We start from the raw sequence: 17513 nt of genomic DNA, 5'->3' as shown, positions 1-17513 counted from the left end.
TCCCTAAGACGACACTTAATTACATGCTGTATTTTGTCCATGATAGGGTCTACTGATGTCCAGAGGACATAAAAACATTCTTGAGTAGCCACATTGAGTGGAGATACTACAATAAATCAGGGCTACTATAAAGCATGATCTCCACTGCATTTCGAAGCAGCCACTGAAGAGACGTGTTCTTTCTTTCCATTGAGTATCATGAATTATTACCAGAAGCTGTAGCTGTAAGCAACAAGCTTACTTGAGCAGCAGAGGCTGGACTTTGTGAGCCAGCAGGACTATCTTATCATTTTTGACAGTTTCTGATCCTGTTGCCTCTGGGAGCAGATCACAGAACCTCCAGAGGAGGGCAGGTCAGGTACTCTGGGTGAGGCTCTTGCAGAGCCCAAATGCCAGACAGCTCTTCTTCCTCCTTTTATGTCTGTGAGTTCATCTGAGATGATGGGGGAATAAAAGCAGGCTTTGAGCTGTGAGTTTTTAAGTTGTGTGGCTTCTGTGATCTTGAATGCACTATTGCTGTATCAGCTTTCATATGTGCCTTAAAGTACTGCTGTTTTAAAAAAACGCCAGAGAATAGCATTCATCACTTACTGTTCACAATAGCTGTAGGCAAAATAGATGCCATTGCAGCTTGTTGAGGGAGCAATTGTATTGAGTCCAGCAGGCGTGCAGGATACATCCCTTCTGTGAGAGTCATCTGACTAGCAGCTTGCAGCCTTGAGTCAAAATCTACAACAAAGGCAATCAGCTCTTCACCCTCTGAGATGGCCTTGGTCGTGGTACACCAAAGCTGCCCTCCTACAGGAAACATAAAAGCAGAAAGATTTAATTGATGATATCAGATTCCAGAACTTAAAAAACATCAGTGCCATATCTTCACAACCTTTTTAAAATTTTGATGGCTTGTTCAAGGTAATGAGGCAAAGAATTTTCACTTTTACTGTCTTCCTTCTATCAACAAAGGAATTTTCAGTGTACAAGAATAACAGTTTGGCAATACTTTTCCTAATTATTTGCAGCATGAATATTAATTCTAGTTTTTCATTTTTGTCCTAATGAAAATTAAGATATACGTGAAAATATTTTATACGGCACTTTTCTAATAATTACTTTTCACCAAACTTCCCATATATTTTTTCATAACTCCAAGTTTATTTTATTTTGAATACTAAATCACAGCACAATAAAAGCAAACAGCTGCAAGAAAGAAATCAGATTTCCTCTTAAGGGCGTTCTTCCCCTCCCTTATGTTTGCCACCCTCTTTCTCTAAAAAAATCTTCCCTTATGTAATATTCTTCGTAACATGACTGCTTTATCTCTGCTTACACTGACTGAACTTCCTGAAAAGAAGATATGCCAAAGATCTGTTTCATAAAGGCTTATTCAAATAAAGGTTTGTTTAAAAGGAGGGGGAGGTGGAAGAACTTTCATCAAACAGTAAGATACACTATAGCTCTGTGCTGCAAATGTCACGTGTAGTGCATTAAAAAGAAAATTAACTATGCGAGTACATCTACTAATGTATTTGAATGCGATAGTGAATGCTCATTTATTTAACATGTTTAGACAGGCAAAGCACTTATATTGTGTTATCTACACTCTCAGGCCGAGATACATATCCAATACAGTTATGCCTGAAATAATGTTGCATACTTTATATGTTATAAAGCGTGGGTTGTTTTTTTTTTCCTCAGGTTTTGTATATATAGAAAAAGCTATATGTTGTATTCATTAGGCAGGCAAAAACTGTACTCGTTTTGATAAGTAATATTGCTGTGTTTATCTTTCGGCATAACTGCCTTTTCAACTGCACTTCATTTTTTTCCCCTCAAAGAGATTATAGTTTTAAAACAACTTGTTGCAAAAATCTGGTAGAGGAGATAACAACAGTGTATGATACGCCACAGCTAAATGGAAGAATTAGGACATTGTTTTAGAGAAATCTTGGACAATTAATTAAACCAGTCTATTAGCTTTCAAAGATGAGCAAACAAAACAGCATCACTGACAACGTGTTTCAGTGTAAAATAAAGCTAAGCTTCCAGACCTCAAAGTGGTGTAAAAGTTTCAAAGCAGAAAAGTGTCTTTGTGTTCACTCTTCGGTAATACAGCAGCTCAAGGTGGCTCCAAAGTTTACAAACAATTTATTGTGATGGGACCAAAGCATAATAAGGTTTACTGCACTTCAAAATTATGGCATTAAATGGTGCAAATCTGAGTAATTTCCTCTGAGGAATAAGAAGATGAAGTGCGAAGATAGTGCCATAAATGTCTACAAATGCAGAATCCTAATGACGCAGGAACTCAAACATTTGAAGAGCACAGTCTGACTTATTGCCTGATATAAGTCAGGAGTAAATATACAGAAGCCTTTAGAGTTAAACTGGTACAAAACCTGTTCAAGAGAGAACTAGGCTAAATGCCTTAAGTGTACTTAATTAGTCTTGTAGATAAAAATACGTGATGCACACACTGAAACTGGGTACTCTCACAGCAAACATCACACAGGGGTTTCCATTATTAATGTGCACTTCTGTTTTATTTATATTCAGAGGGTGTAATAATTAACCAAAATGTTTTAGTATATTTTAATACAGAATAAGAGCTCTTCCTAAACTGTATTATTCACTGGATTTCTTAATAAAATAAAAACGAGTCACTGCAGAAGAACCAAGACTTTATCCCAGCAAACATCTTGACGTGCCGTCCTCTTGGGGTGGGGGGAAAGAAAGTGTAGTTGATTACTGGGTCTCCAGCTGCAATCAGTCTGGATCAGCTAAAAGGCTGACTCAGCCTCCTGGTGTTAGAGCTCCTTAGGGTGTTGACTTATGTCCAGCTGCAGATTAAACTAGGACAGCTGAAGCGGGCAGTGACCTGGGCTGCCTGCTCCGCCCAGCTCCTGGAGGCTGTCACACCTACGGCAGGCACAGCGAGTGGGATGTGCGACAGCTTTGGAAGCACAATAATCTCTAGATTGGCTTATTAAAGGAAACCAGAACTACAGAAGTGTAATCCACTCCTGCATTTGGTTACAAACCTTCAGCCCAGCAGGATTCAGATCCAAGAATGACGTTGTTTTGTTTTCTTTCATCCCACTCTATCAAAAATGAGGCATTTAAGTGGTCATGAGATATACGTCCATGTTTTCACCAGTACATGATATCATGTCAACTTAAATCCCCTGAGGAACCCCCAAAAGATGCGTGCTTCCAGCTACCAGAAGTGCAGTATACCACCTCCGCAGCACCCACAGGGACAGGGCGCAGTACAATACAGTCCCTCTCATCCCCTTCTGTGCTTGGCTGCATAGGGTTAGGCAATAGCTGCTGTTTTGAAAGATGCAAACAACTTTATTCCCCTTAATGCAGTGAATACAAATATGCTGGCCTTCATGCTCAGCGGGAAAACAGTGGAGGTGAAGTCTTCTTGAGCCTTCTGCTGTACAGTCAGGGAAATGGCATGCAGAGAACCTGGCAGAGGCTTCCAAATTTTATAGGAAGTTCCAATCATGACTATCATATGAAATACTATGCCGCCTAGACACCCTTGCCAGGGATGAGGGCATCCTTACAAGTGGTGATTACAAAACAGGAAAAAAGTTCTTGCTTCCCACAAACACTTCTGCAAGCTAAGACACAACTGACATATGCACAGTAATTTCTCAGGAGCACCACACCTTTTCATAAAGCAAAAGGCAGTGTAAATGACAGATTTTCAAAAGGATTATACGGATGTATCTAAATAGTCTTTGCCAAGTACCAGTGGCAATGGAGGAGATAGGAAGATATTTGCTTGAGGTATTTGCAAACACATGAAGATATCATAAGGAAATGTAAAGCCTTGTTATTTGTATGAGATGAAGTTCTGACTAAGCTGGTTAGAAATTTTTAACCGACTGTTCCTTTTGTCAGAAAGATTTTATGGAGGTGAAATGGTTCTAACAATGCTTTACCAGGCTAAGTTTCTCAGTCCTCAGAGAGACACAGTCAGAAGAAGAGGAGAAAGGAAGACCCTCTAGATAAGCTCTAATAGGGAGGAGTGACAGTGCCTCAGAAATGAAATCGTGGCTATACTATTTGGTTAGAAGGCAAGACAATGGTAGACTGATGATTTTGGCCCTCTTCTCACTCGTAATGAGTGGACTGGTTATCCAGTTATACTGTAAAGGGTCTTACTGGTTTTACACAGCAGGGTAAGAATAGTCTTACTCTTGTTCCAGTGCAGAGGGGAAGTTTTTTAAAATACCAGAAGCCTTTGTGACATTGGAAAGCTGTTTTCTCTACAGGTCTAGTTCTGACTCTGTGAAACTGAAAATAAGCTTCTTGAGCCTGCAACATATCGCTTTTAATCTATGGTTAAACCAAAGAAAATTATGTGATTTTCAGAGCAGAAGAAGAGAATAAAAATGTCCTTAAACACTATGCATTCATTTGAACTCTTTTTCTAGTTCACATTGCAAGGAATTAGAAATGCTCATTTAATCAGCGAGTTGGGAAAGTTAAAGAATATCATGTTGTGCAAACTAGAGCAAAAAATTACATTCCAATTGCATTGGCATGAGTTCTTTATCAAATGACATCAGGCACTGAAGCAGCTATCTGATACCTTCAGAGTTTCCACTAAACAGAAAGGTTATTTCAGGATTCTCTTCTTTGTCTGCATCTTTTGCTGCAAACACTTCTGCTGCTTGAAAAAAACCCAACACCCTTAAATAAAATAAAACCACAAACCAACTTTCCATGCAAAGGAAAAAGTAAGGTCCTGATGTCCCTGAAAAACTGTGGACTTACTGTTCTTTGTAATGTTTATGATCAAGATTCTTGTGCAAACAGATCTGGTTCCTAACAGGAAGCTTATAAATCATACTCATAATTGCTGTCAAAACTGCAGTGGAGTGTACTGCAAGTTTCGATAATAAAGAATAGAGTCACAGTTCAAACTTGATTACATTTTGGAAATTCATGCTGCTCTTACAAGAATCAGTGGTCTTAAATATCTTCTTCTCCTGCCAAATTTTTCACTTGCACTTTTTATTATTTATGAAATCAGTGTCTGCACAATGTCATGCAGACCTCTGCTGATAAACTCTAATTAAGATTAAGACAAGCCTTTTGGAAAGGATCCCATCATTAGCAAACATGATAAACACAAAAATACTCCCTACTTGTCAACCAGGAGCAATTCAGTAACCTAACAGTATTATCTGTTGCTAGGCTACAGAGCTGACAAAGCTTCAATTATATTGTATGGCAATACCTATAGAATACTATATAAGCAAAATGTATCTCATATAAAAGCATTTAACTTCATCCATGCTATCTGTAATTCATGGCTTCTTTCAATGGCCAAAAATCAGGTTAATAATTACATAGCATGCTGGAAAAATCTTAGCGATGTGTCATGTTTGCACAATTTTTTCTAATTTATCTCTATGATTGATAGGCATTTGCTTTGTAAAAATAATAAAATGCAAGCAATGGGATGCTGTAAACCACAAGCGCAAGTACATCTGGGCTCATCAAGATACAGAACCACACTTAGTATAAAAATATATATAGTAAATTGAACCAATTAAATCATATTTAGATGCAGTAATACTCTATCTTCTGTATTCAGAATAAGGAGTACTGTGGTGATAGATATGCACGCTAATATAAAACTTTATTTTATGTAGGACAGACATCTAAAATACAAGAGAAACTTGGTGGTGTTTTTTTTTTCTTTAAAACAGCCCTTCATTTTTTCCTTTTACATTTGGATTTTTTTTAAACAGAGCGACCTATATTATCCCTTTTGGAATCTGCAGTTTGCTCTGAAGATTTAGCTAAAGCGATGGCCCTTCACCAGTTTTGATTCTGAGAACCCTACAACACTTCCAGGGAAGACACAGACCCCAGCACAGCGAGCCTTCTGACGGTGGGCTTCTCTTTTTTCCACTTATTTTTTGCAGACCTTAGGGAGCGATCATTTGGGGTCTGTGAGTCACAGTCTGAAGAAAAAGCAGACTTAAGGACAGAGTCCCCTGCTAACTCCACTGGGAGAAAAGAGCTTCAAAATGGATGGAATCATAAAGCCTCTTGATTCATACGTTGCTTTTAGGAAAAGTGACTAAGAAAGCAAGTAGCTAAAGACAATGCTTCCATTGAGTACATCTGTTTCATGGAAGGAAGCGCAGCTAGTTTTTTCACAGATGAAGAAGCAAAACAACAATATAAACATATATTCAAAGGCAATCTCAGTTTTCCTGTCTTAAGTATTAGTCAGTTTTCTTTGCTGAACCATTTGTGTCGGTTTTTGACCCAGAAATGGCATACATCTTTCATAGAAATTTAGGAAATCAATGGCAATTTCCATTAAGACCAATTTTCAGTGCCGGTTAATTCAGAACTACTACTTTCCTGTAGTAAAATTTGTGCTTACTGGATTCGATTGTGTGGCTGCAACAACATAATAGCCCATTTCCTGTACACACATCTTTTTGCAAGAAGGGTCAAAAGACTATCAGAATTTATTTAAACAACAGATTGTTACTCTTAGCGACTTCCAGGCACCGTCAACTGAATTAAACCTTCCTCTCCCAATGAAATATTCCAATTTGTAAAAAATGATGCTTTTTAGTAATGGTAATGGGGGCTGGAGTTAATTTATTATCTTCCCTCCTTTGTTGCACAGGTTAAGCATTTAAGGATAATTTGCACATGACAATAGGATGGGATCTTCATATTTGGGTTCCTCCTGCTTCTCACCCATGGGGTTGTGACGACTCAGCATAATGAATGCCATTTCAGTTCCGCACAAGTTACTGGGCAGATCTCTAATTTTTGACATGAACAAAGTACATATATTATATGTAGACACATTGTTTAATAAAAAATTATAATTAATTCAAATCCAATACTGTTGAAATTTTTGACAGTAGAGTGGTACAAGGAACAGAACTTATAAATTATGTGTGCCCCTTCTTTGAAAAATGCTTTGGAGGTTTCTTTGTGCATTGGCAAATACAGTAGGAATATGAGGTATTGTGTGGATCCTCCTGCACAGCACCTGATAAAAGAATAAAGAGCTGTGACATATTCTTAAAACAATAGAGGAATTAAAGAGAAACAATGGGCCAGCTGCTTCATTAATACAATCAAAAGAGAGCCCAGCACAGAGGAGTCCAGATAATTAAGCACTACTCTTTTAGACCTTTTTTCTATAATAAAATTGCTAAAAATTTATTAACTACTTCATAGTTGTTAGATAGATCTATGTGCTTGTTTATTTAGGTTGATTAATGCCTTTTCAGTATTCTGCAACATGCCAACTCATGGTTCATACAAGTTTTTTAATAAAATAATGTAAGAATAAGTGATATGCATCTGTGGTATATACAGCAATAAATCAAAAGCATTTTGTGAACAGTCTTTCCAGTTACTAAATAGTTCTTTGCATTTTTCACATGTGTACACAAAATATATACTTTGCACAGCATTTTTGCCATTTACGTATTTTAACGCCAGGCTTCCGACCACCTCTCTGTGAAGTGTCTCAGAAATCACCCCTGCAAATTCAGGTTTCTCAAACTCTCACAAAAATTAGTTTTAGTGCTACATTAAGATTAATGAGATGATTTCCTAGCATCTTCTATCATTTTTCCTTGTTTACTGATCAAAGGAGATTGCCAAAAGATACTTGACCTTTTATTTTAACTAAACCATTGCATATAATAAGCCTGCAGTGTACTGACCACAGAAAATGTAAAATTTATTCTACTCTATAAAATTAGACCAACACAGTGGACAAACCAGTTCTCTTGCCACTTTTACTATTACCTTTTTGTTCAGCATAAAATATGGAGCCTGCTTCATCTTTGACTCACTGAACAAACTGCAAAATAAAGGAATTGCAACAATATTTTTCAGAACAAAACAACAGAAGAACACTCAGCTGAAAGGCACTAGCCAAATTGAAGAAGGTGGCTTTAAAATCCTTGCATTTCAGGATATAAAATGTCTGACCAGAAACAGGGAAGAAAAACACTCTTTCAGAATATAGCTCTTACTCCTGCACCTGAGTCAGCCTGAGCTTTGGGCCTGACTTCAGCTTAGTCATATGCTGACAGCTGACAGCGTTTCTGTCTGAATAGATGATTTCACAGTTAAAACTGTCAAGCATTATATAGCTGATAAAGAGAAAAAGAAGAATACTAAAGGAACTTGCCAGTCCCAGGGGAGTGAAGTCCCAAACCTGGCACCTCTATGTCAGTGTAAGGGTTAGGTCTTTCCCTTGCTGCAGTACAACTATTGCCAACGTCACGATCTGTATTGTAGCAGCTCTTGAATTAATACGGCAAAACGCCTGATCAGCTGAATCCCAAACGAAGCACGCTGTTTCTCAAGAGCAAGGAGTGTAACAAACACTTAGATCTGACCTCTTATTTTTCCACTGTAGTCTCCCTGCTTTTTGTTAATTTGAGAATTTGGATTTGTTTCCTCCAGTTAAATGTCTGGGTGTAACACTCAACAGAGTTCTATTAGGTAAAGAGGCAAAATAGATTAGTGCTCTGAAAATATTCACAGGAAAATAATGTGGTAATTTTATTTGCCATTTCCCCCCCTGATAGAGCTGTCACAGCTTATTTACCACAGGGGGAGACAGTTAAACCCATATCCTTAGAAGTTCTATGCATTTAAGAGGCTTATATATCTCTTCTGGGACCCTCGTTCAAATCCTGGGCTAATCAGAGTGAATACATATCTTTCTATTAGATGGCTCTAAAAAGTCTTAGGTGATATCAGTTCCTGGTGGACGACAGTCCGCAGTGTAAAACTATTAAATGTTTGGCACAAATGGCAATGCTTACGGAATGAAGCTGAAAACTGTAATATCCGCCCACATCACAAGAAGTTAAGTCTGCTGCTCAGAGGTTGAAATTAAAGCCTGCCACAAATGCTAAACCTGATATATTTCCTTAATTCAGCATAAACTCAAACAAGGAAGTCGAGTTCTCACAAGTTTAGCGATTTCTTCCTTTTTTTTTCCTTTTCTTTCCAAATTCCTGTTTTGAATTGAGTGCTACACCTTTTTTACATTTGAATTGGGTTCTCACTTGAGTGTTATTTCAGAATTCACTAATCCTTCAGAAAGAAAATGATAAACAGCTTGAAAAAAAATTATAAACCCTTGCTGATACTGCCCACGTTGCACTCCCATCACCACTGCAAAGGAGCTAGGGCTGATTGGCACAGCACTCATCTACTCTCCTACTTTTTACAGCATCAGTGAACGCGCATTCTCCAAAGAGCTTCCCAGGAGACCCTCCCAGGTGACCCCCACTGCTTCCCCAGCTTTTGTGGATGCACCAGGTTTCAGAGAGAGACAAAATGGACCGCTGAAACCAACTACTCTGAAGCAGGGCTTTGGATGCACACATTCCTACAATCCCCGCTTCCCTAACACCACAGCTGTAAGGTGACCTTTTTGTAGCCTTACAAACACAATCATGCCCGTGGATTGTCTTTTCAGAGTTATTTTGTGAGACTGAAGTGTATGAAAAGAGGAGGTGATTAAATGAGACAATAGATATGCTTTAATGGTGCCTCTTTCTTAAGGAGAAAGCGGAGTACACTACGTCTTATCAATGGATTTTCTCCTGTCTTGCACCTGCTACTGTAGGGCTCATTTCTTGCCCCTGGGCAAACGTAGAGTGAATGGCAAAGGTACCTGAGTGGGAGGAAGGATTATGTAGAGGAAGCTGGATTGATAGGTTGGATTTGTAAAGGAAATAAACACATTAAATAGAAGGACAAATGGGGAAGTTATAGAATGGCAAAACCAAAGTAAGAAATAAATATCGGCTGTGAGACCTGGTTGCTTATTCGGTACAGGACCCACGTTCCAGAAGAAGCTCAAGGCTGTGGGTGAAACAAAAGCCATCTGTTATAATGAACAGAAGCTGGAGCATTTAGTTGTGTGTGCTGTAACCCTGAGAAAACAGATGCTATTGTTGTTAGTTATCTTGGACCTTTCCTTACGCTAACGTTCAGCTCACAGGCTGAAGTTCAGGAACTAGTTTACCTCAGCTATAACAACCATGGAAATAAAGTAGCACTTCTTGATTCAGGAAAAAGTCCTGCTCCCACTTAAGCCATCAGAACATTTTATATTGGCTTCAGTGGAAACAAGACTCTGTGACAAATCAGTGGCTCTCTTACTAAACAAACAACTAAGTAAAAGGCATTAAAAGTAGATTTGCATGTTTAATATGCTCTGAAATGTAAATGTCATAGAAGCTACTATGAGCATCTAACTCAGTCTTTTCCATTTAAAAAGGACCTCATTTTAAAAAACAACCACCACGCACACACGTGCGCACACACGTGTGCGCACACACGCACACAAAACCAAACCCCACACCAAAACCCCAGGTTTCTTCCGGCTGTGTTAAAAAACAGGTATTATAGTTCTGCCTTTTGAAGTAGAAGCTAGAAGTAAAAAGGACTGAAAACTCATGACAATCAAATGCATTTCCACCTTCCAAGCTGTATACGATGTCCAAAGTAAACAACCACTGCCAAACTACCATTTAGTTGATCTGGTAAGAGAAACTGTTAACAGCAGAAAGCAAATCCTGTAATGGTAACAGCAAGACTGAGCTACTTGTGGTCCCAATTGAAATAAAAAAAGATTATGAATGAGCAAATAGTTAAGACTCTTGCTGTACACACTAACATGGATTAGCAATTAAAGAGGATTCTGTACTCGATGATTTCTTCCAAAACAGGCTTAATATGAAAAGCCAGTTTACCAAGCATCATACAGGTGCATAGGATCTGCCATTCTGCCTGCCTGGTCAGCATGATTTCTAAATGGCCAGGAAAGAAGTGACTGTATACCCAAAGGCAAGCTGTCAAAATTCAGGCTGCAGCTGATAAACTGATTACAAAGCTGCTTAAGACTTTGCTTGTAAACAAAAGCATTTATCAACTAATAATTTGCAATAAACTGATGTAACTCCCAGCTGAGCCCCAAACTGTAATTGTCTTTACCATCTGCCTATTAAAATACCATTCTTCATCACCAAGCAGGAGCAGAAGGGAGAGAATCTCTGACAACTACATAACGTGCATGCTTATAAATAATCTGTGAGCATTTCACACGTTCATTACGATTGCCAGGTTTTGTATACTTCATTTTCTCTCTTTGAGAGGCAAAGAGGTGCTGTAAAGTGGCAGAAAAGAAATTAATAAATACTGCCTGGTGCAAGAAAAAATTATGTAAGTTCATCATACTCTGCAGTTTCTTAATTTTTTCCTCTTTTTGCTACTCCATAGGAATATCATGATGGAAGCCCCCTCAAGCACAACTTTGCAGATTAAACTCTCAATTTCTTTTCAACTTGTCAGTTTTCATTACCTTTCTTTCTTATGCATTCACTTCTTACAGCTGCTTCAATGGGGAGCCAGTTAAAGCATGCTGGCTCCCCAGGGGCGAGTCTGCCGGGGTCTGAGGGATTCTGCAGACTCTGTGGACTTCTATAGGGTCGTCCATAAGAGCATTTTGCCTATCTCATTGAGAGACCTTCTGAAAATGAAGTGAAATGTACATGCTTTTATTTTCTAGCTATTGACAGCCTTAGTCCTGAGAAAGGTTGTGGAGTTTAGACAAAGTTCAAAATCAACCAATTCAGATGCTCTAAACCTGATACACCTCGAAGGAAGAATCACTTTGTTAAATGACTAAAATATTCAAGTGTGAGGGGGAGAAAACAGGAGAATTGATACCGTGCAGAGAACGGCAGCCCCTCGAGATGTGTCTGCATTAAAAATTGAATTTAACAGAGAATTGCACTATGATTTACTGCAGTACGCTCGATCAAATATTTCTGCAATCTGCACTCTCAGCCACCCACTGTTCCAAACGCAAGGCTGTGACCAGAGACCTACAATTAGTTTACCTCTTCAGAAAATTTCTGTACAAAATGCACAGATGCTTTAAATGCAACTTGATTTCTCACTGACTTTCCAGATTCGGACTAAGATGATCTATTTAGCAGCAGTGAAGCTTTTCATGTGTACGGAAAGCATTTTAGGTCATCACTGGGAGGAACCTGGGGATCTCAAAGAAAAAGAGGAAGATTCCTCCTGTTAACTGGTAGTTGACCTGTTAATTGTATTGAAATGCAAGAAATTAAAGGATTAAAGGATCCTGTCACCCGTGCTCACAGAAGCAGACTCATTTCCTTCGGTGATAATTTTTCCCCAGCTCACAGAGCCTTTGTCTGACCCTTTGTTACTACTAGCGTTGCCCACAGAACACCACCCTGTTCCCAAGAATTAAAAAAAGAAATCAAAGCCCAAGACAGTTTGGGAGCTATGGACTTAATAATTGTTTAAGATACATCCCACTCAAGGCCGTAACGCTTGTAAACTAAGGGAATTTTACATGTATATAATCACATGTACTCATACGTAAGGTACTACTATATTCTGGCCAGACCAGGCCCCGTACCCCAGTTTGTATCCACCATACCGGGACAGGACCCAAACAGGGGTGAAATAGAGGAAAAAGTGAACAACAGTGTGCACGGATACAGAAAACACACGTATGATTTAATTTTTTTTAATGTTGTAAAGAAAAAATTTTGTTAAACTCTAAAACATGGTGATGAAAAGCACTTTTCAAGACTGTGTAGTTAAAACATATCATATAAATTATTTAAGAAGTACAAACTTTAATTTGGTAGGGTGAGACCCTTAGTGTGATAATGCTGAGTCCTGTTATAAAGTTGGAAGATTCTATTTTAAAGACTTGTGTTACATTTTTAAAAAAAAGGTCACAAAAAATAAAAATCAGAAAACACTGGAAGAGGCAAAGCAGGAATTTGTAATTTCTAGTCATTGCCACACAAAGGTGATAGTGAAGGATTTTGCCACTGAAATATTACTTGTAATATCCAGAACCTTGTTTTGTTTCTCAAGTTCCTTGAAGATCACAATTTATTTATTCAAATAAAATATATCCAAACATGACTGATACAGTAGAAGCATTTTATGAGAAATAGGGCAGATTTAATATCAGAGGAGCGCTTTCCAAACGCATGCCTTACGCTATCCATCCCACCCCTTTGCATGTACAAACTGAAGCGCATAGCCCAATTCGCCACGCAACCCCCGATGACCGCACGGAATTAACTAATTAAACACTCAATTTTGTGCCATTTTTAGTGTTTTCTTTCACGCCCGGTGAGTCGCGCTGGAAACGGCAGCAGGCCAAGGCTCCCACCGCGCCTCAGTGCCGCCGCACCCCCGCCCCCTCCGCTCCCCTCAGGCCCCGCCGCCCCTTCTAGAGCCTTCCCCGCGCGCCCGTCCGCCACGAGGCCGCCGGCCCCGCCCCGCAGCGCCCCTGGCGGCCGCGCCCCGCCGCAGCGCCGCCCCGCCGCCAGCAGGTGGCGCTGCCACCCCGCCGCCGCCACCCCGCCGCCGTGGGGCGGGGGGGGGGGGACGGGAGGGGTGGGGGGGCCGGCGCCGTTATTTATTTAATTTTACACACCACCGCACATCGCGTCACCGGGGCTGATAAACCCGGGGGGTGTCAGGAAGTTTGATTAAAGCTTTTGCAGGCGTCCCCCCCCTGCCTGCTGCTTTCCCGACTGTCGCCCCGTGCTCTTCCTGTCACGACAGAGCGAGATTGCGTTCACTCCCGCGGCGGGGAGCGAGGGCGGGCGATGGTGAGGGAGCACGGCACTGCCGCGCGGTCGCGCAGGGGAGACGTCTCCCCTCACGGGGGACGCCGAGCCACGCGCCCCCTGACGGCAGCGAAGGAGATTTAAATAAACTGCCGGATCTACGTGCAAAACAATGTTTAAAAAATTGTCGGCTCATTTAAGAAGATATTTAGGGAATATTTACCTTCTCTTTCTGAACATCATACCTCTGTGCTTTGAAAACGGTGCAAAAGCCCAGCAGGGCATTCCCCTGCTCGCCGGCGTGCGGATCAGCACCCCGCGCCAACCCCACGCCCCGCCGCCTCTTCGGTCTGCACCTGCTGGACAAAAACTTCCAGAAGAATGCAACCACGCTGTGGACGGCGCACCTGCACGAGCGCGTGTTGCCGCAACCGCTGCTGGGCGGACTGCGGCGGATGCAGAAGCCCTCAAGAAAGTGAATTTTCAAGCACGCAGGTGTTAGACTCTGGGTCAGCGTGGCGGCAAGCCGAGCGTAACCCCCCTCCTCTGGCCTGTCTTCCCAAACCCACAGCCAAAGCGCTCCAGACGGCCAGGACACCGCAAGGTGACGTTTCTTCACCCCTGCCTATTGGTACGTGCCCATCGAAATCACCTTTGCTTACCTACAGCCAAGCGGGCGCTCATTTCTCCTTAAACCATTCTACTGGATAGGGCAAAGATGCAGCTAAGACTGGAAATTACCCAACATCAGCCACTTCATAATATTTCAGCTGCTGAGCAAAACCAGCATTCCAGGGCGCGTGACTCCCACTGAAACACGTGGCTATTGTGACGTTAAAAAGTTTGTGGAAACCTTTGAACACTTATCTCTGTCTCATGAGGGTAATGAAGAAATTTGATGTCAAGCATGCACTGATCCCAGAAGAACTGTCTGGCTTTTGGAGGGGCAGGGATTACACACCGAGGTGAAATTCTGCTGGCCCCGCAGTGCTGGCGTGAACCCCTGTGTCCCAGCTGGCCCCTTCTCCGAACTGCACAAAATCTTAAGAGGAATGGTATGGGGCTACTCTAAGTAAAGAGATCACAGAGATTAAAGAAGAAGTTGTATTAAATGTTTGGGATGCTCCTGGGAATAGAAGATTTTTAAATTTTTTTTTTTGTGAAGCAGAACAGAAGAACTGGCAGCAACTACTTACCAAGCCTTCCAGTCTGCTTGGAAATCTGCCCTGCTGTTAAGGCTGTTCTCATGATCCCCACCCACCCCAGCCACACGCTGACGGACCCATCTCCACACTTCACTGGCCAGTCCTATTGGACACTAAATGTTATCTACTACCTCTCTTCCTTTTAACCAGGACAAAGTATAATGAACAACTCGACATCTCTCTGGGGTATGGAAACGGAATGCAATCTGGCACCACGGAAAAACGCAGTTTATCATTGCCTAACCTACGTATAACTCAGACCAAAACACAGTCTCTTGAACGCTAGCCAGTTTACAAGCCGTGAACCTCACGGTATCTGCAACCTGCTAGAGATGCTTCACTGTCTCCTGTTTTTTTGTTCTGCTAAAACTTAGCACTCACATGGACAACCATCTGCATCTACAACTCAGAATCACTAAAATGCTCCATTACTCTCCCTTAACGTGTGCCTTCTTGGTCCTGAGAAGATGGTCCTATACCATCCTATCTAAAAAAATATGTCCTCATACTTCTTTATTAAGACACTGGAAAAATCAATGCTGTCTATGCCCTGGAAGTGGAAACGGCATTTAGTGTCTATCTTCATAATGGAAAATATTGCCCATGTGTAGAACATACAGTTCAGACCTATTTCCCTGGTCCTGGGAGATACTGCTTGACGTAACAGTATAAAACGCCTTTCAGTATAGCTTCTTATTATATGTTTAAGTCTTTTTAGCTAGGGGGTTCTCATTTGGTATCTTCTTCCTGATTAATTCTCCTTTCTCATTTTCTTTCAGCTTTCAGCCCTGTACTCCACTCCACATTCTCAGCTTTCATTAAACACAAACTGATAAAATATTAACTGATTATTGTTAATCTATATGCCAGTCAGGTAACACACACACACTGTAGCATATGTATACACGTGCAAGTATCAAACTGGCCATTACAAGAATTCTCTCAAGTCTTCACTGTGATCAGTCTGCTGGGATGATATTTAGCTAAGGAGAGAGCTATTTTGGAAGAGTTTGTTGTACAGGTACGCTGCAGCGGGTCTGGATACATTACTTAATGGCACCACCTGAGATGCATGAACTATGTACGAGATCCTGTGCCTTGTAGCCTTCAGTTATCAGTTCAGGGAAGTTCTACACAAGTCACCTCTCTGAATCTGAATTAACATTTTATCTCGTTGCTCATTTACCTGTGCATGGTATTATTAGCTGAATTAAGTGCGCAGACAGCTGAAGAGTGAATAAAGCTTCAAAAATGGAAATAAGAAGCTGTAGTTGTAACTTTTCTTTTTTTTGAAAAAAAGCTTTATTTGGCTGATTTTGACAGGTCATTCAAGACTATTCAGCTTCTTGACCTAAAGTCCCCTATGTATAACTGCATGTCTTTTAAATGTTAGCTCAGATATCTAATCTATATCTAATAGATACATCCAGCTCTCTGTAAATGGAAGCCTGCCAAGGTAACACAATATTCAAGTAGGAATTTAAAGAAAAGAGCTGGCAATACCAGAAGGAAGTTCTAGCATGAAGAACCTGTCAAGAAATGCATAAGTCATGGCAGGAGAAAAAGATATAGAAGGAACAAGCAACCACTTTTTGGGGCAAAGCAAACACTGCATTTTGAGGGGAAGACAAAAGAAACTAGGAAAGAGAAGTATGAAGGATTTTACAGGTAAGAATGAGAGGCTTAAATACACTATGTGATGATAAAAGGATCAAGTGAGGTTTTAAGAGGGCATAGCTGGGCATATTTTAAGTAAGTGAGCTAAATGATCTTCTCTATAGACTTTTGCAGATGCTAGGAAGGTTTGAGGCAAATTTCAGGCAGCAGTCACCGGGCAAAAATGAAGAAAGCTACTCCTGATCTTGCTCTGACTTCTGATGTGCTCTCATTCCCTTATCTGGGAGAATTTCAAATGGATCCGCTGGTGGGCATACTTGCACCTGCAGAGCAGCTCTCTACCCTTCTGCTATGGGCACAATGGCAAAGAGCCACTCAGCTGGCTCTCAAAGCACATTTGTAAAAGTTAATTAATATAAGGGATATGAAAGCTATTACCTGAAAAAAATACCAAGTTGCTTTCAGATTCTTTCATTATTAATTATTATTAATAATTAAATATCCTCGGTTTACGTATTCAAGACACCTCCAGACAGGTTCCTGCCCCAAGGAGTTTGCCACGGAAAGGTCAGATTTCAGAAACCTTTATTTATAATAACAAGTGCTTAATCTGCAAGTAGCCGTCGACTATTTACACAAATAACACCATTTTGTGTCAGTCTTAAGCGACTTTGGCCTCCAAACTGACAGGGGATGACAAAGAAAGAACAGGAGACAAATGACAGAAATGACCTGGGTAATGGCAATAAAAATGGATAAACAGCAATGTGTGGGGTAGATTAAACAATATGCCTGCCAGTGGATGCAGTTCCCATTAATTCCTTTCTGAGTGCCTGTGGAGTCCTTAGCTACAGCACTTTTAATTTTTAATGGATTGATGTATATATCTGAGAGAGTGAAGCCCAGGAAGAGGCTAGGGGTAGTGGATAATTCTCAAAGGCCAGCTGAAAGGTATGAGTTTTGATCAGGGATTTGAAGGAGGAGTTGCAAATACTCTCATCCACATAGATTGTCTACA

The 17513-nt window shown here is 40.6% G+C and overlaps 1 protein-coding gene across 3 annotated transcripts in view; it reads right to left on the bottom strand.

The window, feature by feature from the left end:
- The window catches only part of ZFPM2 (zinc finger protein, FOG family member 2), a 322041-nt gene that overhangs the window by 11527 nt on the left and 293001 nt on the right, over nt 1–17513 (bottom strand). For all 3 annotated transcript variants that reach the window (XM_075085595.1, XM_075085594.1, XM_075085593.1), the window contains one exon: nt 592–798. In XM_075085595.1, the coding sequence (XP_074941696.1) occupies nt 592–798 (207 nt within the window). The remainder of the gene's footprint in view (nt 1–591; nt 799–17513) is intronic.

The sequence above is a fragment of the Phalacrocorax aristotelis genome, chromosome 2 (genome assembly GCF_949628215.1).
Source record: "Phalacrocorax aristotelis chromosome 2, bGulAri2.1, whole genome shotgun sequence".
NCBI lineage: Eukaryota > Metazoa > Chordata > Aves > Suliformes > Phalacrocoracidae > Phalacrocorax > Phalacrocorax aristotelis.
This window is presented reverse-complemented; position numbering and strand designations above follow the sequence as displayed.